Genomic DNA, 27564 nt, shown 5'->3' with positions numbered 1-27564 from the left:
ATCTATTTATGCACATACTGGGGCCAATTTGATTTGCTAGCATTAGACAATAAACCATACAAGGAAATGTATGATCTCAGTGTCTTTATTTAGTATAAAAGTGACCTTAGAAGAAAAGTTAAAGTTAGATAAACAGAGGGCATCTCTGTTGGGGACCAAACATCTGTAGCAGCTGCTTTAGCATCATTCTAGCCAACAAGCCCCTCCCCGGGGAGGGGCCTCCTGACTGAGCGTGAATGTTCGCTTCCCCTGCCCCGCAGCATTCTTTCTAGATCTAGGTACTGAAGAATCCCAGTGAGCCCTGCATTTGTATCTTGCAAGTTTGTATAAACCCAATACAGGAAATAAAATGAATGGTTTGTACACGTGCTGTGTGTTTCTCTCACTCTGTGACTGCCTGTGGCTGGCCTCGCGGTTCCTGGCAGCTTACGAGCTTGGCAGAAAAGGGGAGAGGGTCTGGGGTGGAGCCTTCCCTGTGGCTAAAAGCAAAGCTGGGTCCGTGGTATGCTGCCACCGCGGTCATCTCTTCTGTCCGGGTAGCCCCGAATCAAGACGTGTCCCAAGCAAGGTCCTGGGTAACAAACATTAATTAGATCAGTGTTCAGATCCTAGAGACTTCCCTTGACTCGTCTCTGAGAATGACAGAACTACAGGAGAAAATTCTTAGGTGTTCTCAATTACTACACAATGCCCTGTACTTCTGCTTGAGGGGACAACAAGGTATATGATTTGGGGAGGGGTATCAGAAAAGCCACCCCAAATTATACTCATCCGGCCTCAGTGCTTTGGGTTTATGACCTTTGGCAGGTACTCAGTGATTATCAGCTATGGATCCTCAGCGTGAAGGACTTTATCAGAGCTTCTCAATTTGAAATCTTGAGTAATAGTCAAGAAGCCCTGTGAATTCTATGCGGTGGAGAGTAGAAAGAGTGAGCCCAGGAGAGTGGCAGGCCTCAGCTGGGCCCCTGCAGGATGTCTCCGGAGAGGTGGAGGCATTAATGGTTCAAGGTAGAGAAGAACTTTGAGAAAGAAGAAAGGGGAAGGCAGGCCTCTTTCAATTCCTGATTTTGCTTTAGTCTGGTTCTAAGGGCTGATTTCAAACTCTGGACACCTGTTCTCCTTCCTAAAGAGCTAGCAGAGAGCATGTGTGTGTTTAACAAATAATAGGAGTATATTTGGGGGTTTTGTCACATCCCCAGGAGAGCTAGACGCCCTGTGGTCCTTTGTGAAGCCGGGAGAACTGGGATCGAAGCAGACTCAAGACAAAAGCCACTGGAGCTGGAGGAGGTGCCCTGGAGAACTTGCAGCTCTCCAGGGCCTGTGTCTGTCTGCAGTTCCCTTGGGGCCAGAGCTGGAGGCTTGGAGAAGAGGTGTGGGACAGGAGAGCACAGGACATGGCTGGGTGTTGCTGTCTCCACAAATGGGCTGGTTCCTGTCCAAGAACGATGCCCATGGGGGGGAAAAAAAAAAAGAAAAGAAAAGAAAAGAACGATGCCCATGGATCTCTGCCTGCTCCAACTCCCGGCCCAGATCAGCCTTCTAATCAAGCTAGGCTGGGGTTGGAAACGGGGGTGGTAGTCAGGAAATGTAAGTGAAAACGCACCTAGCAGAATGCCCTCCAAAGAGTGCTGCTCTGGAACGTCGTGGTCATGTATTATTCTTGGAGAGAGGCATGATGGGCTCAGGCAGGCAACCAGTCTTCGGATCCTGCCTCTGTGGCCAGGGAACGAGGCCCACTCCACAGCCCCCTCATCCCTGAGCCTCCACTGCCTCCTGGCCCTGCTCCTGGCCCTGCCGAAGTTTGGACAAGTCACCACAGTTCCTGAGTCTCAGTTTCCTGGTCCATGAAATGGGGATATCAACCACCATTTTACGGAGCTCTAGAGAAAGTCAAACGGGAACACGAATGACAACCACTCTGAAAACTCAAATTCATCTACAAATGTGAGGAGGCAGTGGTGACGTGATGTAGACCCCTGGGGAAGAAAGAGAACGTCTCCCAAAGACGTTCTCCCACGTTCTCCCACTTTGCTACCTCCACTGCCTTCGACAAAGACATCACCAGGGCCCCTGCTGTCCAGCCCTTTGAGATGTCCCTCCCCTCCCCACCTCTATTCCTCCAGCTCCAGCCTTCCAGGGCCCACAACCTCCTCCCTGGGGGGTGCTCCTAAGAAGGGGCACCTGGGTGGCTCAGTCGGTTAAACGTCGGACTTCAGCTCATGTCTTGATTTTGTGGTCTGTGAATTCAAGCTCCGCGTCGCGCTCTGTGCTGACAGCTCAGAGCCTGGAACCTGCTTCCGAGTCTGTGTCTCCCTCTCTCTCTGCCCCTCCCCCGCTCACACTCTGTCTCTCTCTCTCAACAATGAATACACGTTAAAAAAAAATTCTTTTTAAAAGAAGGGGCTCCTCTCTGGGAGTGTGGGCTGTGGACCAGCCCGTCCAGGCCCAACACCTGTACCCAGCGGTGCCATCAGGGAACCAGGCCGGGAGGGCCCAGTTTGAGGACTGTCCCGTTCTTCCAAGCTCACAGGCGAGCCCCATGGTGGCGGGAAGGAGGCGGGGTGTGTGGAGAATATTCCTAACTGCTATTTTATACACCTGTGCGAGCAGTTAAGCACCACATTTGAGAGAAGTCTTTCAATAACAGCATTTAATAGTATACCAACACTAGTAATATTAATAACAAGAGCAATGGTCATAACTATACTGGAAGAGTAAGAACAATGGCTCATCAAGTGTTTACTGTGAACCGGTACCCGGTTCCGGTTCCGTGCACTCCCCACGCACTTACTCACCAGTCCGCGTTCTAACTCTAGGGGACAGGTACAACTCTCACCCAAGACGCTGAGGCCCAGAAAGGGTAAATCAAGTTGCCAAGGTCTCACGCACGAGGCTAGGAGGAAGCCCAGGAGGCACACTCTGACTTCAGAGCGGAAGCTCTTAACCTACCAGTTGTTTCCATGGGGGTGATCGCGCCCCCTAGTGGAAATTTTGGAAATTTGCGGGGAGCTTGTAGTGGCTGCAAGGTACCGGGCAGATCTCCAAAAACAGTTAACTGTCTTCTACCCTGCAGGACTTTAAAATGTACAACCGACCTAAACCCACTTCTAATATAAGTTGGTCATACGGCAATTCATAATAGTACGAAGTATAAGCTTCTAAGTTTTTTTTAAGTCAGTTTCATGAATAACTCGGTAAGTTACGAGATGGTCTTAATGGAGAAGAAACTTAAATGGAATAAAGACATGGTTTAAAAATTGAGTTAAACTACCGCATACATTGTCCCCACAATGCAGTGGAACATTCAAGTACTGTTTCCGTGGTTGAAGATGGTTCCAAGTAGGGTCTTACTGAGCAAGCACAGACCGACTGCAAACATCTAACGGAGGAGATCTGAGAGAACCAACCATTACAGCAAAGATACCTGAAATGCAGGAGATCTCATTAGATCGCCTTAATAAATGTTTTTAGAGATTATTTCATAGGATTGTCATTCTTTAGATTTTTTAAGTTTTTGCAGCCTCAGGATGGACACCTAAGTTGTATGGATTCGGTGTGGTAATGTTTGGGGATGCTGTTTTTTTCTCTAGCTTTCCCCGCCCCTGTCCCGGGGGCCCACATGCAATTGTCCTCAGGCACTTGTATCCCCAAGTCCCTTTCCAATCTAGCCTCCATTCCCCATTGCCTATTGGAAATACATGACCTCCAAGGCCCAAATTCTAGACTGAATTCTCCCTCAACGTGCGACAGCATTTCAAGACAGAGATCTGTGTGTCTGTGACATGCCCGCGCTTACTCCGTTCCCGCCAGAGCACCGGGAGCTATTTTAACAATACACACAGAAGACCCGGTTCATTTGCATTCACGTCGCGCCTCCTCATTGTCTCCACTCTGCTTTGCTACGTTATCCCTCTTTCAATTAAGGCTATTTCCCTCTTTCTCTTTTTATATGTAAGTACACTCCATTTGTTGTAATTTACCTAACGGGTTTTATTCTTTTGTTCATTTCCTACTACTCTCTCATTTTCTTGTGGGTGGAGAGGGTGTTTTTATTTTTATTTTGTTTTGTATATAATGACTCTCTGGTCTTCTATTTCTCTTAAATTTAAGTGTATTTATTATAAGTAGGTGCAAGCAATCTGCCTGTTTCACTTATGGCTTCATTAAATCTTGCCTGAACATTAATATATTGAGAGACACCGTGCTTTACTATGATTTTTCCCTTCTTTACATAGTTTTATTTGTGTTTTTAAAAATGATGTGTGTAGATTGCTCATATCGTCTATGAACTTCATTTCAGTATAGAGGGGACATTACAAAGGGGATGCTGGCTCATGGGTTGAGAGCCACGGCTCTACGGTGGCAGAAAGGATGTTAAGAACTATCTGCCCCTCTTTTTACAGGCCCACAGAGGGAGGGAAGGATGACCCATGTCTACACAGCTGGTGGGTGGACTTTCAGAACTAGGCTTCTGAAATCGTCCAGCCCTACCCCAAGCCCAAATTCATCTTTCATCCTCCCTGGCTCAACCTCACTGTCCGACGCTGGACACCGCTGGGGAAAAGGAGGTCGAAGCCTTTTGTGTCTAACTCCTCTGAGGCGTTTTTGCCCTTGCTGTAACCCAACCCGGCTCGCCCAGAGACTGCCGGCAACAGGTTTTACCCAGTGGCTTGCCGCCCCCTAGCGTCTAGCATGGGTACTAGCGCCAAGCAAGCGGACTTCACAGGCACGATGAATTGAATACTTTTCCGAAGAGAAACGCGGATTCCAACTCTTGCCACACCCCCACCAAGCCAGGCAAGGAACCCGGGGAGCCCGAGATCCCAGTCCACTCTACAGTCTGAGTTCTGCGGAGGACTTGGAAGCAGTTACACTCAGCCTCAGGGCGCGGGAGTGGGGGGCGTTGGCGGGGCCAGGTGGGCGTTGCCTTCGCCAGGTGGGCGGAGCGTGTGCCCAGGGCTGGTGTCCTCTGGGAAGATCCAGGAGAAGGGAGCCTGCGACTTTAAGCAGCCGTTTGGGTGGGGATGGGGGAGAGGTGGGGTTTGGAGAGCGGAGGGAGTTAATGATTTACCAGAGGCCCGTTTCACAATTTCCCAAGGGTCAGCTTGCCTGGAGCACGCACAAGCGCGGTCCTCCCTGCTCCTCTCCCCTTGGCAGCTTCGACCCGGAAGGCCCCCCAGGCAGCCTGCGGCATGATCTCCATCACCGAATGGCAGAGTGAGTGGGGGGCTGGTGCCGTGGAGGGGGCTGGGCTGGAAGGGAGGATCCAGCCTGGGGCGGAGGGAGACGCCGCCCCTCCCAGCCAGGATCTCTCTCAGGGCAGCAGACAAGGCGACCTCTGGAGCCGGAGGCCGGCAGGTGCTGTGCTGGCATCCTCCGGGCAGCGGGGCCAGGACCGGGTGTGGCTCCTCTGCCTCCCCGTGGGGGAGGGTTGCTCAGGACCCCCGCGTAGCCAGAGGTTGGTGCCTGGGGGAGGGGGGGGGCGGCAAGTTCACCTCCCCGTGCTGTTCCCTTTCCCATCATGGTTCTTAGACCCGGGATGCCGCCAAGGGGGACTCAGGAGGCCTCTGCCCATTCAGACATTTTCCCCACAAACTCTCAGCGTCTCCTGTGGTCTTGGCACGCTTCTTCTTCTTCTAAATTTCATGATTCTCTTTTTTTAATTTTTTGAAGTCAACTCTACCAAACGTGGGGCTCGAACTCATGACCCCGAGATCAAGAGTCGCCCGCTCCACAGACTGAGCCAGCCAGGCACTCCACCTTGGGTTTCTTCTTACCAAAAACTAAACTCCACGCCTGTCCCCAAATTACCATACCATCACTCCTAAATATGGTTGTTTTTAAGTTTATTTATTTCGAGACAGAGAGAATGAGTGGAGGAGGGGCAGGGAGAGAGGGGAACAGAGGATCCAAAACGGACTCTGTGCTGACAGCCCCACGTGAGGCTTGAACTCACAAATCACAAGATCACGACCTGAGCTGAAATCCCAAGCTTAACCGACTGAGCCACCCAGGTGCCCCACTCCTAAATATCCTTCTCTTCCTTTGCAGGGAGAGGGAAGGGAGATAGTCCACAGGTGTGGGAGGGGCAGGAAGAACTGTGATTTAAAGCCTCTGAGCCCAGGATCTCATCTGTGAACTGGAGATAATATTCATTCACTGAACAAATTCGTCCCCACTCTGTGCCAAGCATTGTGTTGGGCATAGAGTATACAATAGTATACTGAAATGGAACAGACCTTTTCCTGCTTGCAAGCTAGGGTGGGGAAACAGGGAATTAACAGATCAAGAAATAAGTATGTCGTATGTCAGATGGTGATGGGTCCTCTGGACAAAAATAAAATAGAGTAGGGAGGCTAGGGAGAGTGAGGTAGGAGGGGTTACTGCATTGTATAGCGTGGTTAGGGAAGGCTTCCTTTTATACAGAGAAGCAAGGAAGCAAAGCTATGCAATGATCTGGAGGGGAAATTTTTCCAGGAGAGGGAATAGCCCGTGCAAAGGCCCTGAGGCATTAGCATACTTAGTGTGTGGTGTGGCTGCAGCAAAGTGAGTAAAGGGGAGGGTGGGAGGAGTTTAGGTCTGGGAGGTCACCGAACAATGAGGTCAGCTTTGAAGCTGTGTAAGAAGTTTGGTTTTATCTCTACACGATGTGAAATGACTGGAGGGTTTTGTACAAAGGAGTGAGTGATATGATATAGGTACATTTTTATTTTTTTAAGGTTTTTTTTAAAGATTTACTTATTTTTGAGAAAGAGTGCCAGCTGGGAAGGGGCAGAGGGAGACGGAGACACAGAATCTGAAGCAGGCTCTAGGCTCTGAGTTGTCAGCACAGAGTCCAGCCCTATGCAGGGCTCAAACTCACAAACCGAGAGATCATGACCTGAGCCGAAGTCGGTCGCTCAACCGATTGAGCTACCCAGGTACCCCAATTTATGGACATTTTTATTATTTTTATTATTTAAAAAAAATTGTTTACAGTTATTTATTTTTGAGAGACAGTGAGACAGAGTGTGAGTGGGGGAGGGGCAGAGAGAGGAGACACAGAATCCAAAGCAGGCTCCAGGCTCTGAACAAGCGTTCAGCATAGAGCCTGACGTAGGGCTCGAACCCACGAACCGTGAGATCATGACCTGAGCCGAAGTCGTTCAACCGACTGAGCCACCCAGTCACCCTTTAAAAAAATTTTTTTTAAATGTTTATTTATTTTTGAGAGAGAGACAGACAGAGTGTGAGCAGAGGAGGGGCAGAGAGAGAGGGAGACACAGAATCTGAGGCAGGCTCCAGGCTCCGAGCTGTCAGCACAGAGACGGACGCGGGGCCCAAACCCACTAACGGCAAGATCATGACCTGAGCCGAAGTTGGATGCTTAACCAGCTGAGCCACCCAGGCACCCCAATTTGTGTAAATTTATCTTAATTTTATATTTTTAATTTACATCCAAATTAGCATACCGTGCAACAATGATTTCAGGAGTAGATTCCTTAGTGCCCTTTACCCATTTAGCCCATCCCCCCCCCCACAAGCCCTTGTTTGTTCTCCATATTTAAGAGTCTCTTCTGTTTTGTCCCCCTCCTTGTTTTTATATGATTTTTGCTTCCCTTCCCTTATGTTCATCTGTTTTGTCTCTTAAATTCCTCCTATGAGTGAAGTCGTGTGATATTTGTCTGCCTCTGACTAATTTTGCTTCGGGTAATACCCTCTAGTTCCAGCCACGTGGTTGCAAATGGCACGATTTCCTTCTTTTTTGATTGCCGAGTAATACTCCAGTGTATAATTTATGTACATTTTTAAAAGATCGCTCCGGGTGCCGGATTGCAAACAGACTGTGGAGGTGTGCGGTCAGCCACAGGGGGACAATTCCGAGGTGAGAGATGGTGAAGCCATGAGGGTGGTGGCAGTGAAGTGGTGGAAAGTGGTCAAGGCTGGGTCAGCTTTGAGGAAACTGCTGGAAGGATTTGCTGGTGGGCTTGATGTGGGCATGAGAGAAAGAAGTCGAGAATCCCACCAGTATTTTCAGCCTGAGCGATTAGGTGGGTCGATTTGGGTTTTGGACATGTCGGGTTTGCTGTGTTAGTAGACATCCAGGTAAGCTGTCAAACAGGCAGTCAGGTATAGGAGTCTGGAGTTCAAGGTTGAGCGCCGAGTTAGAGACATTTGGGAGTTGCCAGCATATAGACGGTATTTAAGACCACGAGTGCATGAGGTCTCCTAGGGCACAGTTTCTCAGCTTCCCCACTACTGACATTTGGGGGCAGGACAATTCTTTGTCGTGCGGGTCTGTCCTTGCTGCTGGTATGTCCTCCTCCCATCTGTGACCCTGAAAAATGTGTGCAGACATTGCCAAATGTCCCCTGGGGAACAAAATCATTCCTGCCCGTCCATCCCTTGGGTTGAGAACTGCTGACTTAGGGAATAAAAATAGAGAAGGGAGCTGACCCCTGAGTCTGGTGGCAAGCCAACATTTTATTAAACCAAAGTGTGGGAAGTCCGCAATGAGAGAGAGAGAGAGATGAGGGAACCAGATTTAGGTCAGGTAATGGTGAGTGGACCAGGTTTCCCTCCGGAACCTTAAGACTTAAAGGATGTGTATGCCTTAGGCAGATAATGTGGGAGGAAGCCTATATACAAAGGCCTTGAGGAAGGAAGGCTCAGAGACACAGTGATGAAAAGGGAAGGAGGGAAGGAGGGAAGGAGGGAAGGAAGGAAGGAAGGAAGGAAGGAAGGAAGGAAGAGAGGGAAGAAGGAAGGGAAAGAAGAAGAGACAAATGGAAGAAGGAGGGGTCAGGGAGGGAGGAAGGGAGGGGAGAAGGAAGAAAAGGAGGAAGAAAGGAAAGAAGGGAGGGAGGGGGGGAGGAAGGAAGGAAGGGAAGAAGGAGGGGGGAGGGAGGAAGGGAAGAAGAGAAGAAGGAGGGGGGAGGGAGGAAAAGAAGAAAGGGAGGGAGGAAGGAAGGAAAGAAGAGAGGAAGGAAGGGAGGGAAGAAGGAGGGAGAGGGAGCAAGGGAGGAAGGGTAATGTGGTTAGAGTACGATAGGCAAGGGGGATGGTGGCAGGAGGAAGATGAACAGGCAAGTGGAGACCGCACCATGCAGAGCCTGTAAGCCAAGGTGTGGCTCAGGGGACACTTGTAGCCTAAGCCCGGTGGGAAGCCACGAAGGGTCCCGAGCGGTGCACTAATATGATTGGGCTGTATGCTTTCTAAGGCCCCTGAGTGCTGTGTGGGGAAGGGCCGAGAAGCGGGGGACTGAAGTAGGGGACAAACTGGAGAGTGTTGTAGGAGTCCAGGAAAGAGATGATGGTGGCTTGGAATTTAGCGGTAAAGGTGGAGGGAAAGGCACCCCCTTCAAGATAGCTTAGGCAAGAAGAAGCAGTAAAACTTAGCTGTGGGCCGAACAGGAGGGATGGCGAGAGCAGTGAGGGAGTCTTGGCATGGCTCTCGGGCTTCTGCCTCAAGCTGCTGGCTGGGGCGGGGGGGGGGGGGGACATTTTTATTCATTTGGGGAAAACCAAGGAAGGAAGCCCTGTAGCTCCGCCTGGACCTGTGGAGTTCCAGAGGCCCTGGAGGGAGAGCGCCAAGCTGGGATGCCAAGCCGGCAGCTGGGTATGAGTTTGGCAGCTCAAAGAGAGGCATGGGCCGGAAAGAGAAATATCGATGCTGTCAGCACACAAGTGATATTTAAAGACGTGGGCATGCATGTGAAATAGAATGAAAAGCGAAGCGAGCTCGGGCTGAAGCCCCGAGCAACTGAAACCCCAAGAGGAAGAGAGAGAAGGAGGAGCTGGCAAAGGAGACTGGGACGGAGTGGTCGGAACAGCAGGATGAGAAGCGAGAACAGGTGTCACGGAAGCCAAGGGAGGGTGTTTTGAGAAGGGAGCGGCCAACCACTGACAGATGAGGGCCGACACCCGCCTGGATGGATGGCTGTCGGATCTGGGAACAGGGACATCATGGATGGCCGGAGCAAGAGCCACTCCTGTGGAGGGGTCTGGGGGCAGAAGCGGACCGGACGGGGTGGTTAAAGGCACATCTTCTAGAGCCAGACGACTGGGGGCAGACATTGGTTCTGCCCGCTACTGGCTGCGTACTGCTGGGCAAGTGACTCAGCCTCTCCGCGTTTCTATTCTGTTTGTGACGTGGGGCCAACAGCGCAGTAGGGTTTCCTACATAACCCACTTCATAGGCAGCGACGAAAATGAATGAATGAGTGAATGCGTGTGAATATATGTGAGTGAGTGAGTGAATATGGGTGAAGTGCTTAGACTGTGCCTGGCCCAGGGTGGTCATGAGTGTTAGCAGTTTTCACTAGGTATCACTGTTGGTTAATTTTGAAAGTGAAGAAAGGCTCTTTCTCTTCTCGTTTCCCTCCTTCCTATTCCTAGTCCTGATTTAGTCTTAAAGCTGTCAGCTGGGAGGGAGAGGGTGCCACCAGGGCAGGGTGAGGAGGGCATCCTGGCAGGGTCGGGGTGGGGGGCTGGAGAGTAACTTTGTAGTGGGTGGGGGTGGGGGGGCCCGCTTGATTTGACACCACCTAAATCAAGTGATTGAAGAAACATCAACTCTGGCTGGTCTCCAGCAGGGGGAGCGCTGCCCCATCTGTGTGGCTCATGGGGACGTTGGCTGCAGGTACTTCTGTCACTCCCGGTGACATGCCCCATCTCCCGCCCCCTCGGCCACCTCGCTTGCCTGTACCAGCTCTTGAGGAAAGACATGGAACAAGTTGGAAAAGTGATAACTCTCCAGGCCAGTAAATCATTGTTGCAGGAGCAGGGAGAACATAGTGTGAATTCAAGAAACTTATGCTGTGTCTGCAAAGTGAGTGAGAGGGTCTTCTTAAGTGTTTGCAGGATGGACATACGGATATTTTAACACAACAAAATGAAAACCCAGTAAGATATTCACACCATTTCTATACAAAAACATCTACTAAAGGAGATGGAAGGGAAGGGTGTATCATCAGAATTGGAATCAATGACATTTTAATGGTAGGAGACAAGTGCCTATACGTCACCGAGGTTTGTCAGAAACGGAAGGAATCGGCCGCTAGTAGGAGATGCATTCTGGGCAGCTGGCTGGATGTGTCGAGAGAGAGGATGTTGCCTTGGGTCCTCACAAAATCCAGCTCTGCCAAATGGGAGACCCAGTGAGACTGGCATTTTTTTCTGTACCGTGAGTTAAATGAGGTTTTGGTCTCGTTTGTATTTTAAAGTAATCTCTGCCCCCAACGTGGGGCTCAAACTCACAACCCCGAGATCAAGAGTCACATGCTCTACTCACGGAGCCGGCCAGACATCCCTCCTCTTATCTCTATGTTTAATGATTCTTTTAAAGAAGTTCTTTGGCCTTATTTCTATACTGAACCTGACCCTACTCCTCTTAAGTTCACTATGGTAACAGATTATGAAAAATGACCTGATGATGATAGCGTTGTTTGATTTTCTTTCCCTTGTAAACAGAACGTAGCCAATAAGTCTAGTCTCAAAGACTTTGTTTTTGTTTTGTTTTTACAGTTCTGCCTCGAAACAACCAGACTCTTAACAACATTTTATAACAGACTTTTAACAACATTTTATAACTATCTCTAAAACTATGGCAGTAATGCAAATTTCATAGGTATTATAGGGACCCATTCTAAGATGTTAGTTAGCAAGTCCAGTAAAATTTTTCCCTTTAAAAATTACCTTTATGTTTCTTTAAAAAAAAAATTAAGGGACACCTGGGTGGCTCAGCCAGTTAAGCGTCCAGCTCTTGATTTCGGCTCAAGTCATGATTTCACGGTCTGTGGGTTCGAGCCCCACATCAGGTTCTGTGCTGACAGCACAGAGCCTGCTTGGAATTCTCTCTCTCTCTCTCTCTCTCTCTCTCTCTCTTTCTCTCTTTCTCTCCCCTCCCCCACTTGCACATGTGCATGCCCTCTCTCTCTCAAAATAAATACACTTTTAAAAAATTAAGCCACCTTCAATTTCTAAAAAATTAAGCCATTTTTTAAAGTTTATTTTTTCAGTAACCTCTATACCCAACTTGGGGCTCAAACTCACGACCCCAGGATCAAGAGTTCTATGCCCTTCCCACCTGAGCCAGGCAGGTGCTCCTAAAAATGAAGCCATTTTAAATAAAGTTACACATGTTGTCGTTAAGAAAGACAGTCTTGCCATATCCCCATCTGCCACATAATTTACAATAAAAAGAAAAGAAGGCATTCTAAATATATGAAATAGATAAAGTATGTCGCAGAACTACAGTGTAAACTTGAAGTGTCACATCACCAGTAATTTTTTCAAAGGAAGCAAAGTGGTTCCATTTATAATACCATCAAATAGAAGAAAATTACAGGGCGCCTAGGTGGCTCAGTCGGTTAAGCATCCAACTTCAGCAGGTCATGATCGCGTGGTTCATGGGTTCAAGACCCTTGTTGGGCTCTGTGCTTATGGCTCAGAGCCTGGAGCCTGGTTCAGATTCTGTGTCTCCCTCTCTCTCTGCCCCTTCCCTGCTCACATTATCTCTCTCCCCCTTTCCCTCCCGCCCTCCCTCTCTCCCTCCTTCCAAAATAAATAAACACTTAAGAATTTTTTTTAAAAAGAATAAATACTTAGGAACAAACTTAACCAAGGAGGCAAAAGTCTTACTGAAAAATACTGAGTGTTGCTGATGAAGTTTGAAGGCACAAATAAATAGACATCTTCTGTTTATGGGTTGGAGGATTTAATATTGTTAAGATGTCAATACTGCCCAAAGCAGTCTACAGATTCAGTGTGATCTCTATCAAAATCCCAATGACGTTTTTTGTGGAAACAGAAAAATCCATCCTAAAATGCATGTGGAACCTTCAGGGATCTCAAATAGCGAAAGCAATCTTTAAAAAGAACAGAATTGGAGGTCTCACACTTCCTGGTTTCAAAACTTTTAGAAAGCTACAGTGATCAGAACAGTGTGGGACTAGCATAGAAACGGACACATAAACCAAAGGGATAGAACAGAGAGCCCAGAAGTAAACCCAGGTACAGAGGTCAAGTGATTTTCAGCAAGGGTGACAAGACCATTCAGTGAGGAAATGACAGTCTTTTCAACAAACGATGTTGGGCAAACTGGACATCCATGTGCAAAAAGAATGAAGTTGAACCTGTACTTTATACCATCTGCAAGAATTAACTCAAAGTTTATCTTAACTCAAAGTAAGGGCTAAAACTATAAAGCCCTTAAAGAAAACTTAGGAGAAATGCTTCACGACACTGAAATTGACAATGATTTCTTGGATATAATACCAAAAATATAGGCAACGAAGGAAAAAGTAGTTAAATTGGAGTGTATCAAGATTGAAAACTTCCCTGCATCAAAGGACACAATCAACAGAGTGATTTCTCCTATGGGAGAAATATTTGCAAACCATATGTCTGATGAGGGGTTAATATCCAGCATATATAAAGAACTCCTACAACTCAACAACAACAACAACAACAACAACTCCAACCTGTTAAAATGGGCAAAGGACCTGGATGGACATTTCTCTAAAGAAGATCTACAAACGGCCAACAAGCACATGAAAAGATGTTCAAGGGGCGCCTGGGCAGCTCGGTCAGTTAGGCGTCTGACTCTTGATTCCAGCTCAGGTCATGATCTCACGGTTGGTGAGTTTGAGCCCCGTGCCAGGCTCCGTGCTGACAGCACGGAACCTGCTTGGGATTCTCTCTCCCTCTCACTCTACCCTGCTCCTGATCATTCTCTCTCTCTCTCTCTCTCTCTCTCTCTCTCTCTCTCTGCCTCTCAAAAATTAATTCGTTTAAAAAAGAAAAGATGTTCACGATCACCGATCGTCAGGAAAATGCCAACCAAACCACAACGAGATACCACCTCCCACTCATTAAGATGGATGTTATCAAAAAGAAGACAAAACAAAACAAAACAGAAAATAACAAGTGTTGGTGAGGATGCATAGCAATTGGAACCCTTGGACCCTCGTACTGGGAATGTCAAATGCAGCTGCTGTGGAAAACAGTGTGGCGCTCCCTCAAAACCTTACAAACAGAACTACCCTATCATCTAGTATCATCTATAAATCCACTGCTGGGTATATACCCCAGAAGAAATGGAGGCAGAGTCTCAAAGAGATCTTTGTTCACCCATGGTCACACCACCATTATTCCCAGTAGCCAAAAGGTGGAAACCACCCAAGTTCCACCCACAGATGAGTAAACAACCTGTTACATCCATACAATGAACTACCACTCAGCCTTAAACAAGAGGGACATTCCAACGAGGGCTGCAGCCTGAATGAACCTTGAGGCCATTATGCCAAGTGAAATAAGCCAGTCATGTGAAAACCCTGTATGACTTCCCATAGAGGCCACCTAGTTAGACTCCCAGAACTAGAAAATAGAGTGGAGGTTGCCGGGGGCTGAGAGGGACTGGAGAACGGGGAGTTAGTGTTCAATGGAGACAGTTTCAGTTGTGACAGATGGAAAGCCCGGGAGGTGGCTGGCGGTGACCGTTGCAGAACACGGTGAAGGTACTTCACGCCCCTGGGCGTGTGCGTAGAAATGGCGAAGATGCTGAATTGTATGTGTATTTCATCACCTTTGAAAATGACAGTTTAATTCCATTTAGAAATGAAGCCGCACAGTGAATGGTCACTGGTGGACTCTCAGAGTGGCAGAGATAAGTAAAATGAACAATTCTGTGGGCTGGAGAGGGTTTCGGGAAAAGGGGAACTTCATATCCTGCTCTTGTGACAACTCCTACTGAGGGGAGCGATCTGGAAGATATATCAAAATGTCAGAGATGTAGCCCCTTGACCAAACAAGGGGCGCCTTAATATCCTGCCCTTCTGTGCTGTGCTCACTGGCCCTCAGCAAACGCCTGCAGCTTCAAAGGTTGCCCTGGGACACAAAGCAAAAACACACACTGCAAACCGGGGTGGGGTGCTGGCGGTGTGGGTCCAGAACCTGGCACAGAACTGCCCAGTCGCGGGACTGACGCTAGAGGAAGCTGAGGGGCGTGTGGTGGGCCACCCAAGGTGCTGTGGCAGGAGGGAGGGTGCAGAGTGGGGCAGCAGGTGTTGGCCAGGTTGCAGACTCCCAGGTGAGCACTGAGCACATTCTTCTATTTTTCCAATTAAGTATGAGAGGTCGCCACCTGAAAGCTGCGGATGGGGCAGTTAGAGGAGGAAGCAGACAGTGTGAAGAATAATCCAGGAGGGCAGGCCTCTTGAGAAATCGAGCAGGACAGCCAGGCGGTTCTAAGCTTTTCGGGGCTGGTGGTGGTGAGTGGTCAGTGGTGCCCTTCTGCCTGGGTGTGCGTTGGGCATCAGCAGCTCCCGGCTGCAGGAGGACAGGACCGGAGGGACCCAACTAACCCTGACCATCGTGTAGACAATGTAGCATTTGTTTTTTTATTTTTTTTTAATTTTTTTTTTTTTAACGTTTATTTATTTTTGAGACAGAGAGAGACAGAGCATGAACAGGGGAGGGGCAGAGAGAGAAGGAGACACAGAATCGGAAGCAGGCTCCAGGCTCTGAGCCATCAGCCCAGAGCCCGACGCGGGGCTAGAACTCACAGACCACGAGATCGTGACCTGAGCTGAAGTCGGACACTCAACCGACTGAGCCACCCAGGCGCCCCGACAATGTAGCATTTGTAAACAAGGGGAAGCTGAAAATACAAAAGGCAGCGAGGGTAGCACTAGCCGCCTCACAGACCCATGGTGAGGACAGAATGCCACAGCGCACGGAACGGATCAGGAGTGTGCAGGGGCGAAACATAAACCCGTGCCTGCCCTTCCTTTCCCTTCCCGTCCCATCATTCCCCGTGAGCACGGAAGCTGAGATTCCTGGGTGGAAATGGAGCCGCCCCATCCCCCACCGTCCAGTAGCAGTGGGGGAGACTTCCAGCATCCCAACCTGCTCCCCAGAGCCCATCCCACCCCATCCTCCTTGCCCATTGCAGAAATTGGTGTGGGCACCACCGGCTTCGGAATCTTCTTCATCCTCTTTGGAATACTCCTGTACTTTGATTCGGTGCTCCTGGCCTTCGGAAACGTGAGTCCCCAAGCCTGCGTACCCTCCGCCACCAACCTACCTGAGGTCTCAATTGCCAGGAAGATGGGCCCCAAGTGCATTCAGATTGTGCCCATCCAGGGGTCTGCACCATCAAGCCTGGGCCGGTGAGGGTGGCCGGGGGTGGGCAGCGAGGCCTGCTGGGCACGGAGAATCCGAGGATGTGGATTCTCATGCCAAAGCTCTGGGTGAGGCCCTGCAGGTACCAAGATGAATGGGCTGCTGTCCCTGCCAGTGGAACGCCCCTGTCTAGGGATAGGGACATAACGTGAACGTCCGTGACTGGGAAGGAAGGCAGGGGCAGCCATAAAGTCGCAATAAGATAAGTACACTTAATCTAGAACAAGATGTCTGGAGGAAGAAAGCATATCCAGCTGGAGAGGGACGAAAAGGAATTTGGAAAGGCAATGGGTGTGGAGGCAGAAGGAACAGCAAGAGAAAAGGTATGAGGAAGGGGAGGAAAGGCATGGAACATGCTGGAAGAAAGCCAGAGAGTTAAATCTGATGGACACCTGGGCACTCCTAAGGGACCATTAGGAGCCAAGCTGAAGATAGTGACGGGGCCAGACAGTGGAGCCCTGATGGCTGGCTATGGCTAGGTATGGCTGCCTCAGTGTTCACCTCCGTAAAATGGAGAGACTCTGTCTATGCCGTCTTCCCCGGGAAGTGTTGGTGTGACAAGAAATAAAGTCATATATGAAAAAGTGATTGGGAGCCAAGAAGTTGGGTTGAATTGGGTGAACGGATGGAGACCTTCAAAGTCCTCCTTGTCCATCCTCCTGTCTCGGGGCCGTTCTGCTCCTAACAGAACTCTTCCTGAAGAGGCAGCAAGTCCTGCCCCAGGCCTGGCCCCCGACTCCCCGTTGGTGGGGGGCGGGGGGTGTTGGTGTGTTGGCTCTCATGCTTCTCTCCCTCCCTCCCCCGCAGCTGCTATTCCTGACTGGCCTCTTGCTCATCATCGGCCTGAGGAAGACCTTTTCCTTCTTCTTCCAGAGGCACAAGCTCAAAGGGACCAGCTTCTTCCTGGGGGGTGTGGTCATTGTGCTCCTGCGCTGGCCCCTTCTGGGCATGTTCCTGGAAACCTATGGATTCCTTAGCCTCTTCAAGTGAGTGCGGGTCTCTTTCCCCTGGATGAGCCCACCAGGGCCGCTGAGCAGCTGAGATCACCCTGCCAGGTTTGGCCAGCACGACCGACAGGGTATGCAGACACAGGGATGCTATCCCGCGGATGGGAGCCACAGAAGGACTGAAAAGGCAGATGGGCATCAGGCAGGCACTTGGAAGTTCCCTCCAACCGTAGGACGAAGGACAAATTGGAGGGATTGGCCCATCCACCTGCAAACATTGAGCACCTGCTGTGTGCCCGGCCCTAGGCCTGCCCTTAAGGAGGAGACACAGGGCCTGCCTTCAACTTGAAGAATCCAGCAGGGAGGAGGGGCAGTGAACTAGCATTTGCCTGGCCCTTCATATGCCCCTAGCACATTCACAGTCGTCACCTCACTTTATCGTCTTTACAACCCACTGCAGGATTGCTCTCTGCAGATGAGGAAACCAGATCTGAGAGGCTGCCCCCCCCTCCCCCCACCCGCCGGAGGTCTCACACAAAGTATGCAGAGGATCTGGACTTGATCCAGGCATCCCTGGCTGCTGGCCTCATGTCCTTCGGCCTGTCCAGTGTCAGCCTGGCCTGCTGAAAGGTGGGGTGGAAGTCAGCGAAGATGTGTGGCCACTGCCAAGGCCAGGGAGGTGTGCAGGGCAGGGAGGGCCTGTCCTGAGACAGGCCGTGGGGACAGGCAAGCTTTAAGAGGAGACTGGGGGGTGCTTAAGGAGAAGAAAGGAAAGGATGTCGGGAAGGTGGGGCTAGAGAGGGAGGGTGCCTATTGTCTCTGGGACACTGGAGGACAGTGGTGGGATGAAGACGGGCTGGAAGAAGCATGGCTTATGCACTCACCGGAAGGAGCCGGGGCCAGGACCCCGACTTCTCATAAAGCCCTCCGTTTGCCCAGTGCAGCCTTGAAAACACTTTGATTAGCCTGAATGGCCCAGACCTCCTAGACATCATATAATGTGGCTTCGAGAAACTAAATTTTCTCACACGCGCTCTGCCACCCACTTGTTTAACATCCAGACATGTCACTATTCAAACAGCCACTTATTCAAATAGTCAAAAACACAAAAAGTACCTACTGCGTGCCAAATACAGAGCTAGGTGGGGGGATGTGGCACTCAACAGGGAGAAACTTCCCGAGGACCTCGCAACCTAGTCGAGAAGAAAAATTCTGACGACAGTGACCATTTATTGAGGGATTAGAAGGGTGAGCGGGGCCACTGCAGATTCAGTAGCTCCAACCAAACATAAACCTTGACAAAGACCCCTTGCGACAGCATTGGGGGGGGCGAGAAAACCAAAATCAGAGCTCTAAGGGACGTCAGAGGTATCGGTGAGCCGCGGGGAAATGAGGCCCCGGGAGAGGAAATAGCTCAGCCAGCATTCAAATGTCTAACCCCCTCGCCTCTCCACACACACAGGGCTCCCCCCCCACGCCAACCTCAGTGTTTCCAAGCCCTTTGAACGATGGTGCACATGTGCCCAGCCAGACCTTGCCAGGGTGTGTTTGACAAGAGTGGGGAGGCCAAGGGCAAAGGGTGGCTCCATGCGTGGGCACCACGCCGAGGCACCAGGGAAAACACCCATGAGCACGGCCGCCAGCAGCTACCCATGCAGGGGCCCAGGAAATCTGAAGCAGGCAGCACCCACCCAGTCCAGGGAGGAGAAGACAGTAACAACGATACAAACGCTTCTTTTCTTAAAAAAAAATTTTTAATGGGAGGGAGAGAATCGCAAGCAGGCTTCGCGCTTTCTCAGCGCAGAGCCCAACACGGGGCTCAAACTCACCGACCGTGAGATCGCAACCCGCACCAGACGCTTAAACAACCAAGCCGCCCAGGTGCCCCCAAACAAACACTTCTTGAACATTTCTTTGCGGAAGGCCCTATGGTGTAGATACTATTATTAACCTCATTTACAGCTGGGAACTGAGATTCAGAGAAGTTGAGGAATTTGCCCCAAGTTTATACAGCACGAGCAAGTGGCAGAGCCCAGATTTGAACCCAAGAAGCCTGACCCCAGCCCCTTTATTCTTAACCACTTCACATGGTTGCCTCCCCAAACCCAGGGGGTGCAGAACCAAGCCTGCCCCCAGTGCCCAAGGGCCCGCTTTCTGGGGAACCAAAGCTGGAGCCTTTGGGTGGATCTCACCCCAGGCCATCGCTGACCCCTCCCCCCACCTCTGCTCCTAGGGGCTTTTTTCCTGTCGTCTTTGGCTTCCTGGGCAATGCCTCTGACATCCCCTTCCTGAGTGCGGTAAGTAGATTATGCATGTGGCTTGGTGATGATGCCTTGGGGCGAGGGGCCCTGGTGAGACTGCTGCCCCAGTGCAATGGAGCCTTCCCGTCTCCCCTCAAGCCCCTTTCCCCTCAACTCCTCTCCCTGTCCCCACACCGTCTCCATTTGACAAGAGCAGATGAGGAGAGGGCACCCGGGAGCATTGTGCCTAAGGCATAGGTATTGAGGCAAGTGGCTATTCATAGCTCCTTATTAGAGCCAAAGAAACAGATTCAGAGAGTCTAGGTGACCCAGCCAGAAAGTGCCAGAGATTTCTGGGGAGCTGGCTGAGTCTGGGCCCCAGGCATGGAGAGGATGTGTGACAGCCAGTGACAACAGAAGCTGGTGGCTGATCCTGTCCTCTCCTGGAGGCACGCAGGGGGCAGCGGTCCCCAGCCCCTGCCCCTCCCTTTCTCTAAAGCATATTTTCTGACAGAACAGGAGCTGAGAAGCTTAGGGAGGCCCTAGAGCCAGCTGGCTCATCCCCGTGACCCCCTCTCCCGATCTGTACTCAAGGCCCAGCTCTCAAGGCCCGCTCCACAATAACCTAGATATGGAGTGTGCTGCTCACTCTTTGTCTGAAGTAATGATTCTTGGCTCCCACAGCTGTTCCGGAGGCTTCAAGGCACCAGCTCAATGGTCTGAACAGCAGAGACGAGCTCCTTGAACTTGGATCATTGGTTGAGGGGGCTGGAAAGGAAGTGGGGGCTGCCTCCACCCTGCAGTGACTCATCTCCCCATCATCCCCAGCCCTCTCCAAGTCCAGAAGGAAGAACAGAGTTGAATGACTGACCTCAGATTCCAAGTCAACTCAAAAGGCTGTTGACATGGCTGCGGACAGAGATCCGGGGCCCCACCGCGGTCAGACTGGGGCTGGTATTACATCCTGCCCTGTATTTATGGGAGGAGAGCGAAGATTAAATCCCCAGGCTGTGAGTGTGTCTGAGACTCAGAGTCACTGTCTCTAGCCTGTCAAGTCCAGTCCCTGACTCAGGGCAGGCCGACACATACAGCATTCTACTGAGCGAGGGGCAGGCCTGCTCTCGTAGCCTATCATTTTTATCCTTGTGGTTAATGGCCCTAATGAGTGAGATAATATGTCTGTAAACCCCTGTTAGCAGTAGGCATTAGACCAGTGATGGGTATCAGCCTGCATGCTGGTGGGAAATGCTACTCAACCATTAATTAGGCGGCTGCCTGCATGGCACACCCTCCAGGTAACACTTGGGCTCAGAGAGCTTCTCGTCTGAGGGCGGAGACATAGCCCCTGCCTTCAGAGAGCCCAAGCCTGATAGAAGGGATGTTCTCTGTCCTGGGGAGCCCCTCGGCCAAGGGTAAAGAGCGTTCTTGCAGGCCCAGGATGGAGACCAGAGTCCCTTGCAATGCATACATCTAGTAAATACATAGATGCATTTGCATACATAGATGTAGATGTAAATGCATCTACATAGATGTAAATGCATACATCTAGTAAATATCCATGAGGGCCCCCTGTGTCTACACCAAGCACTGGAGTAGATGCTCAGGGTGCAAAAGGGAGCCCTGTCGCTGCCTCCAAACACGGCGATTACAAAGCCATGGGATGGCGAGGTGTGGAGGGGAGCCCACGAGCAGCATCTTCAGATGCTGTACCTGCAAATCACCCGTCTGGATTCCCTTGGCACTTCCCAGGTATGCTCACCTTCTAGAGTTTCTCTCTTCCGCCCCCTTTCTCCTGCTCCTTCACACTGGGTGTGCTTGTACTTCCTGTCTAGAGGGCAGGGTCCCCCCCCTCCCCCTCACATAGTCCATTTCCATGTCATTTGGGGCATAATGGGTCTCCAGCTGAGTGGGTCTGAGGTGTAGGGGGTGAGGAGGATGGAAGGAAGAGTGGGAATCAGAAAGCCAGCCTTGGAGGGCTTCTGGAGGGGGACAAAGAGGCTGCTTTCAGTGCTGAGAGCCAGGCAGTGGGAGACAGCAAACGCTGTACTCTCTGAGGGGTCTGAGGGCGGGGAGGAGGCAGAGGTGGGCCTATGCCTGGAGACGAGACGTCACCCCAGGCTTTATAAAAGGGACGCGATCAGGGCACTGATGAGGGTGAGCCCTGGAGCCCAGCTCCCCTCTCTGTGCGTGTTCATCAACCCAAGAAGCACCTGGAGACCCACGGAGCTGCCACCCGGCCGGACAGAGCCAAGGTAGGTGCCCGGGGGCATCCACACGTGGAGAGGGGTCTGCCCAGCCCCAGGGAGGCTCCAGAGGTGGGAACAGGAATTTAGTTCCAAGAACGACAGTTGTAGCCCAGACAGGCAAAGGGGATGCTGATCTTTCCTGATTATCAGGTTGGCCAGATTATTCTGGGATTAGTCAGTGAATACCCTGACTCAAATTTATGAAACCAGGACCTTGGGGATCCCTTACAGTGGAAGGAATAGGAACAGTGAGAGAGTTCTGGCTGGGATGAGAGGCCACGGGAGCTTTTGGAGGGAGCTAGGGAAGCCCTCGGGGCTCATGGGCTCCACAGGTCTCCTCTGAGCAGCTCTCCCAACTTCCGGGTGGCAAGTACAAGCCTAACCCAAGAGCCCCTTTGCACCCTGCTAGCCACCTGCACCAAGAACCGGGGGTCACCCCAGGAAGGAAGCCACCTCACTTCAAAAGCTTTCCCACCACACCTGGAATCTTTTACTGATTAGGTACATAGCCTGTGGTGGGGGCACAGAAATTGCCTACAGCAGGTCAACCTCTCCAGGCCCTGTGAAAGCTGATGGTTCTTTTCCAAACAATTCAACTCTACTATGTTCAATGCCCCTGTGCTGCCTGGGGGGGGGGGGGGGGGGGGGGGGGGGGGGCTCAAAACCCCTGTGGTGGGGGGGGGGGGTACGTGGGCATGCTCGCCTGCCACGGTGGTATCTATAATGGGGAGGAGGCGCTACGGGGTGCCAGGAGCTTGGAAGAAGGTACACTAGCCTTCTAACCACACGCCTGCCCACCCCTCACCTTCCCCACTCACCACACTGCCTGCGCATAGCAGCCGGAATGCTTCATCTGAAATGCAACACACACGCATTCCCCCCTCGGGCTCAGCCTACACTGGGATGAAGGCCCCCGCCCCGTGCCCCTTCTCCAGCCTCACCACAGACAGTCTGTCTCTCCAGGGAAGCTCTGTCGAGGACCTGTGGTCCCCTCCACGCCCGGCCCCTGCTGGCCAGCTCCAGCGCCCCCTGATGGAAATGCCTTCCTTAATCCTGTATTCACGCAGCTGACCAGCGCTCAGAAACAGCCGTGGCGCCACCCCCTGTGGCAAACCCACCTGCCCCCCATCCAGGATAAGCCCCCACAGCTCCCTGGGTACCCACATGCCGCCAGCCTGTCATTTCTGGTGTTATTTTGAAGTGGTCAGCTAAGACGACTCAACTTCTTGAGCTAGGTTCTTGGGGGAGGAGCTGGGAACAAGCACCCTGTGTCTTAGCACACCTGTGCACTCCTAGCACCTAGCACAGCACCTAGTTCAGGAATGATCTCTGAACTAACCTGGGCTGTGTGCATCCATGGTCTGAAGCCACAAAAGAAATGGTTGACACTGCTCTAATGAACTGATCCTGCCTCTCCTCCATACCCACCCAGGGCTTAAAGCAGGTGCAGAAAACTTGTCTGGATTTCACAGTGTCACAGCATCAAAGTCTGCAAGGAAAAGCGACTATCTGAGGGGACAGTTGGTGTCCAGTCTGATGCAATGCTCTTACTTCACAGAGAGGCAAAATGGTCCTGAAATGGGGGTGACTTACATCCCACAGGGGGGGGGGCAGAGCTGGAGCCAGGTTTGAATGTGTTTTCTTTTAATGTTTATTTATTTTTGAAAGAGACAGAGCATGAGCAGGGAAGGGGCAGAGAGACGGGGAGACACAGAATCAGAAGCAGGCTCCAGGCTCTGAACTGTCAGCACAGAGCCCGACACAGGGCTCAAATTCATGAACTGCGAGATCATGACCTGAGCCGAAATTGGACACTCAACTGAGCCACCCAGGCGCCTCAGGTTTGAGTGTTCTTGATCCCCTTTCAGGAGTCTTCCTATCTGCCCCGTGTCCAGATCCTGGAGGCTGCAGGGTGGGGGATGGGGGTGGGGGCAAGAACAAAGGGGTAGAGGATGCTAAGCAACCATTCTTTAGCAGCTGATGGGCGCCAGTGATAGCCCTGCCCCTCCCACTTGCCCCCCTGAACCACAGCGGCTCCAGTGGACACATTTTTGTCCATCCCTTTGACCTGCCTCCCCATTAGTTTGTCTTTAATCATGCTTGTTGGACAATACCAAAGTGCTGATGACTTTTTTTTTTTTTTAATGAGTATTTATTTTGAGAAAGAGAGCACAAGCAGGGGAGGGGCAGAGAGATAGGGAGACAGAATCCCAAGCAGGCTCCAAGCTGCATCAATGCAGGGCTCAATCTCACAAACCATAAGATCATGACTTGAGCTGAAACCAAGAGTTGGATGTTTAATCAACTGAGCCACCCAGGCGCCCCTCCCCCCCCCATGACTTTTTCAAACAGAAATTCAACTTGGGGGCTGCAAGAGCTGGGGTGGGGGTGGGAGGCTGAGAGGGTAAAGGCAAAGGGGGTGAAGTGTGGGTCAGGGTACGCAGCCCCCACCCCAGCAGCCGAAACCACGAGGTCAATTGAGTGCATATCCTCTTGGAGCCCACAAAGACTAGAAAAAGGTGGCACTGACCTGATACATCAGGGAAAGTTTTTTCTCTTCCCTGTATTACAGGCAATAAGACAATTTAATGACAGTCCTCAGGTCTGCGAAGGGTTATGAGAGATAATGAGATGATTGCCTCTTTCTTACTTTTCTTCTTGGAAAAGGAAAAGAAGAAAGTCTCTGCTGCAGCAGGAGGGAACTGGGCCCGGTTCGGGAAGTTGCAGTCTAACGGGAGAGTTGGGCCCAGGAAGTGGAGGGTTTCTGCAGAACCCGGCAGGGAGCTCCCAGGCTCCAGAGGATGTCTGGACCTCAGTGCCCTCCACTCAGTGAAACTCCTTGCCCTGCTTCGCTTCACCCCTCCCTCCTGGGTGCCACACACGCCCCCCCCCCAGCCTCCAGGGCTTTCCTCTTCACACTGGGCAGCACCCTGCCCATGCCCTGCGCCTGACTTAGTCTCCCCTCCTTCCTTCTATCTCAGCCTCAGGGCGCTGCCAGGTCCTGTCTTCTCACCAGGATGAACTCGCTGGTTTCTTGGCAGCTGATGCTTTTCCTCTGTGCCACCTCCTTCAGGGAGACATTTGAAAAGGTGGCACCCATGGAGAATCCTCTATCTACAGGTATGCGTGGTCTGGGAAGAAGGGCGGGGCAGGGCGGGGACGGGGGTGCACATGAGTTGTCATAAAGTAAGAGTTACCATGGTTCTCAGATTAAGGCTAGTCTATCAATGTGACTTAAACGCTGCCTCTAATGAGAATCTAAGACTAGCACATGCCATTCATTTAGGGGCCGCATCAATCTTGCAAGCAAGGGATGTCTTACTGCTGTTACGGGCATCTGAAGGCTGACCCGGGTCAACCACTGAGCTCCTCTCTGCTCGATGCCAACCACCTGTCTGAGCAGATCCATTGGGAAGGAATGTACTATGCAAGCTTTTCTGATCAGTGATCTCAGACCCTGTATGGGGAATTTGGGGGGGGAAAAAAAAGACCTAAGCAAAAGGACAGATCGTTAATATCTGTCAACCTTATGAGTTCACTGTGCAACTGATTAGCTGGAGAAACGGAGGCCCAAAGAGGCAAAGAAACCCCCGGAAGTCAATCAAATGCTGCAACAGCCCTGCAGGTGCAGGAACTGCCAAGAGCGGGCCTCTGAGCGGCACGAGCTAGTCCCTGGAACAGGAGTAGTGGGTTTAACGCTGCTTGGTGGTCAGTTTCCTGGGCACATGAGATGCGGCTTGGCCTCTCCGGCCTGTGGTAGTTCTCTAGCCATGGAACTTGGAGCATCCCCTGTACACGTGTGATACCACTGCGCCCATAAGATATCCCAGAGCAAAGAGAAGATGGCCCGGGTGCCCTTGGCCAACCGTGTCTTCTCTCCTGGGATCCACGTGTTCTTTCTGGGTGAGGGAGGCTCCCCCAGAGAATAACCTCACTGCTTCCCCCCCAGGGACGTTGACCTGTTGACTCTTTTTGGCAAGTGGCTCTAAGTGAGGCCACACACAGTAGCCTGAGCAGTAATCCTACTGCAGGGATGATGGGTGTCACTGGGAAGAAAGCCATCATCCCTCCCTGCCTCAGCCAGGCCCTAAGCAAGGCGGGAGGGGCCTTCTAGGAAGATTAGCATTAACTCTGAACCACGCCCACACTCCTCTCCTCCCAAGTATGCCAAGGCATTGAGGAGCAGGGCTCAAAGCCAACTACCCCCCCCTCAACACACCCACTCACACACCAGGCCTCATTTCCACTAATCTCGTGCCACAATTGGCTGGGGTTCCTGTCTACTCAGAGCTAGTTGCACTATTTTACTGCCAAAAATTACAGTGAATTTAACAAGCCTTGCATGTGAAGTGCCTTCCTAATTAGCCTTGTTAGCCCTCAGTGTGAAGGGAAGAGATTATATCTGGGGAGGCAGGGGTGAGCAGGTGAAGGTGACCCAGATAATTTCTCATTCTTCACTGAGCCCTTATGCAGCTTATTAGGGGGTCACACTAACTGGGGAAGAGGTGTGGGGCACAGTGGTCTTAGCTCTACCCGTGTTTTTGTTAACTACAGACTTTTCATTTGCTCTTATATATTTAACAAGCATTTGAAGCCCTACTACGTGCAGGCGCAGATCGCTGTTTCAAGCACACAGAGAGACAACTGAACGAACATGGCTCCCACCCGCCCCAAGGAGCTCAGTCCAGTGGGGGAGCCTGAGACAGAGACAGGACAGAGGGCCAGGCAGTGAGCCAAGAAATGCCCAACTTGAGTGTCCAACAAATACTGCAGGCTTATTTCCAAGCTCTACCCTGTTTGCTTCCGAAAAGGAAGTGATTTAATACAAAAGACATTTAAGATCATTCTGGCAACCATTTGAAACCAAAGCTATGTTGAAAGAGGAGCCAGTGACCTAACCCCCGGGGGGGGGGGGGGGGGGGCGGCTAAGATGGTCTGCATTGGGCTCTGGGCTTCCTAGAGGTCCAGGAACGAAAGGGACCAGGAACTACGAGAGGGAAGCACAGGCTAGGGGTGGGAGCAGGTGGTCCAAAGCCTTCTCTCCTGGCCTCACCTCAACCTCTCCCTGTGGTTCTGCCCTAGGCCAGCGGCTCGGATCCCAGGCCCTCCTGGCCCCGTGGGAGCAGAGCCCGCGATGCGCGGAGAGAAAGCCCGCCGGGGCCCAGCCCAACGCGCGGGGGGCCTCGCTGTGCCCTCCTCCCGAGAGTGCCTCGGGGCCCCAGCGGCCAGGCCTGTGCGCCCCCCGCAGCCGCCTGATCCCCGCCCCGCGGGGCGCGGTGCTGGTTCAGCGGGAGAAGGACCTGTCCGCCTACAACTGGAACTCCTTCGGCCTGCGCTACGGGAAGCGGCAGACCGCGCCTCCCGGAAGCGTCCGCGGGGGGCGCTGCGCTTGGCTGAGCGCCAGGTGCGGGATGGGGGCGGGGGCATGAATTTCAAATCCCAGACTAGGCATCTGAGCTGGGGGTGGGGGGTAGGGCAGTGGGAGGGGGACTGGAGCTTCTGTCCTGAAACAGTAAAGGAAATGCTGCCCAAACATCCTGAGTGTGATTTGTGGCTGATTTTTGCAAGCAGCGCCGATTAGATAGTTTTCCCTCGCTCCTCAATTGGATTTTTACTGGTTTTAAGATGACTTTAGTCTTATCAAGCTCAGTGCTTTTCAAACTAGAGATATGAAGAACCAGATTGTTTTTCCCCAGTCTGGGGCAGATCACTACTTAAAACACACACACACACACACACACGATGAATCGCTGAAAAATTTTAAAATTTTAAAAATAAAGGAAACCGGAACTGGTTGCTGCTTCAGTGTTTCGGCAACATCAAATTTCTATTAAAATTGCTGCAGCTGTCCTCTTAATTCCTAGACTTAGCTCATTGCCTGCAGGTGGCAACATTTCACAGAGGGGCACGAGCCATGGCCCACACTTTGAGTAGCACTGATCTAGGCCAGGGGAAGACGGCTTAAGT

At 51.4% G+C, this 27564-nt stretch overlaps 2 protein-coding genes across 4 annotated transcripts; both read left to right on the top strand.

Annotated features, from left to right (window-relative positions):
- The first annotated feature begins 5087 nt into the window (after positions 1 to 5087).
- On the top strand, positions 5088 to 20394 carry GOLT1A (golgi transport 1A). 3 transcript variants are annotated; one of them, XM_049634446.1, is made up of 5 exons: positions 5088 to 5217; positions 15935 to 16026; positions 16972 to 17150; positions 19345 to 19408; positions 20036 to 20393. In XM_049634446.1, the coding sequence occupies exons 1-5, from the start codon at positions 5193 to 5195 to the stop codon at positions 20072 to 20074; spliced, it is 399 nt and encodes a 132-aa protein (XP_049490403.1). In that variant the 5' UTR covers positions 5088 to 5192; the 3' UTR covers positions 20075 to 20393. The 3 variants fall into 3 exon arrangements, with proteins under 3 accessions (XP_049490403.1, XP_049490401.1, XP_049490402.1); XM_049634444.1 differs by lacking the exon at positions 5088 to 5217 and having other exon boundaries at positions 15778 to 16026; positions 20036 to 20394; XM_049634445.1 differs by lacking the exon at positions 5088 to 5217 and having other exon boundaries at positions 15792 to 16026; positions 17038 to 17150.
- A 4082-nt stretch (positions 20395 to 24476) lies between these two features.
- On the top strand, positions 24477 to 27034 carry KISS1 (KiSS-1 metastasis suppressor). Its single transcript, XM_049634443.1, has 2 exons — positions 24477 to 24717; positions 26680 to 27034. Exons 1-2 carry the CDS (start codon positions 24615 to 24617, stop codon positions 27024 to 27026), a joined length of 450 nt encoding a protein of 149 aa, XP_049490400.1. The 5' UTR covers positions 24477 to 24614; the 3' UTR covers positions 27027 to 27034.
- The last annotated feature ends 530 nt before the right edge of the window (positions 27035 to 27564 follow it).

This window comes from Panthera uncia, chromosome F1 (assembly GCF_023721935.1).
Source record: "Panthera uncia isolate 11264 chromosome F1, Puncia_PCG_1.0, whole genome shotgun sequence".
NCBI classification, from domain to species: Eukaryota; Metazoa; Chordata; class Mammalia; order Carnivora; family Felidae; genus Panthera; species Panthera uncia.
Note: the sequence above shows the minus strand (reverse complement) of the source record. Positions and strands in the feature narration are given on the sequence as shown.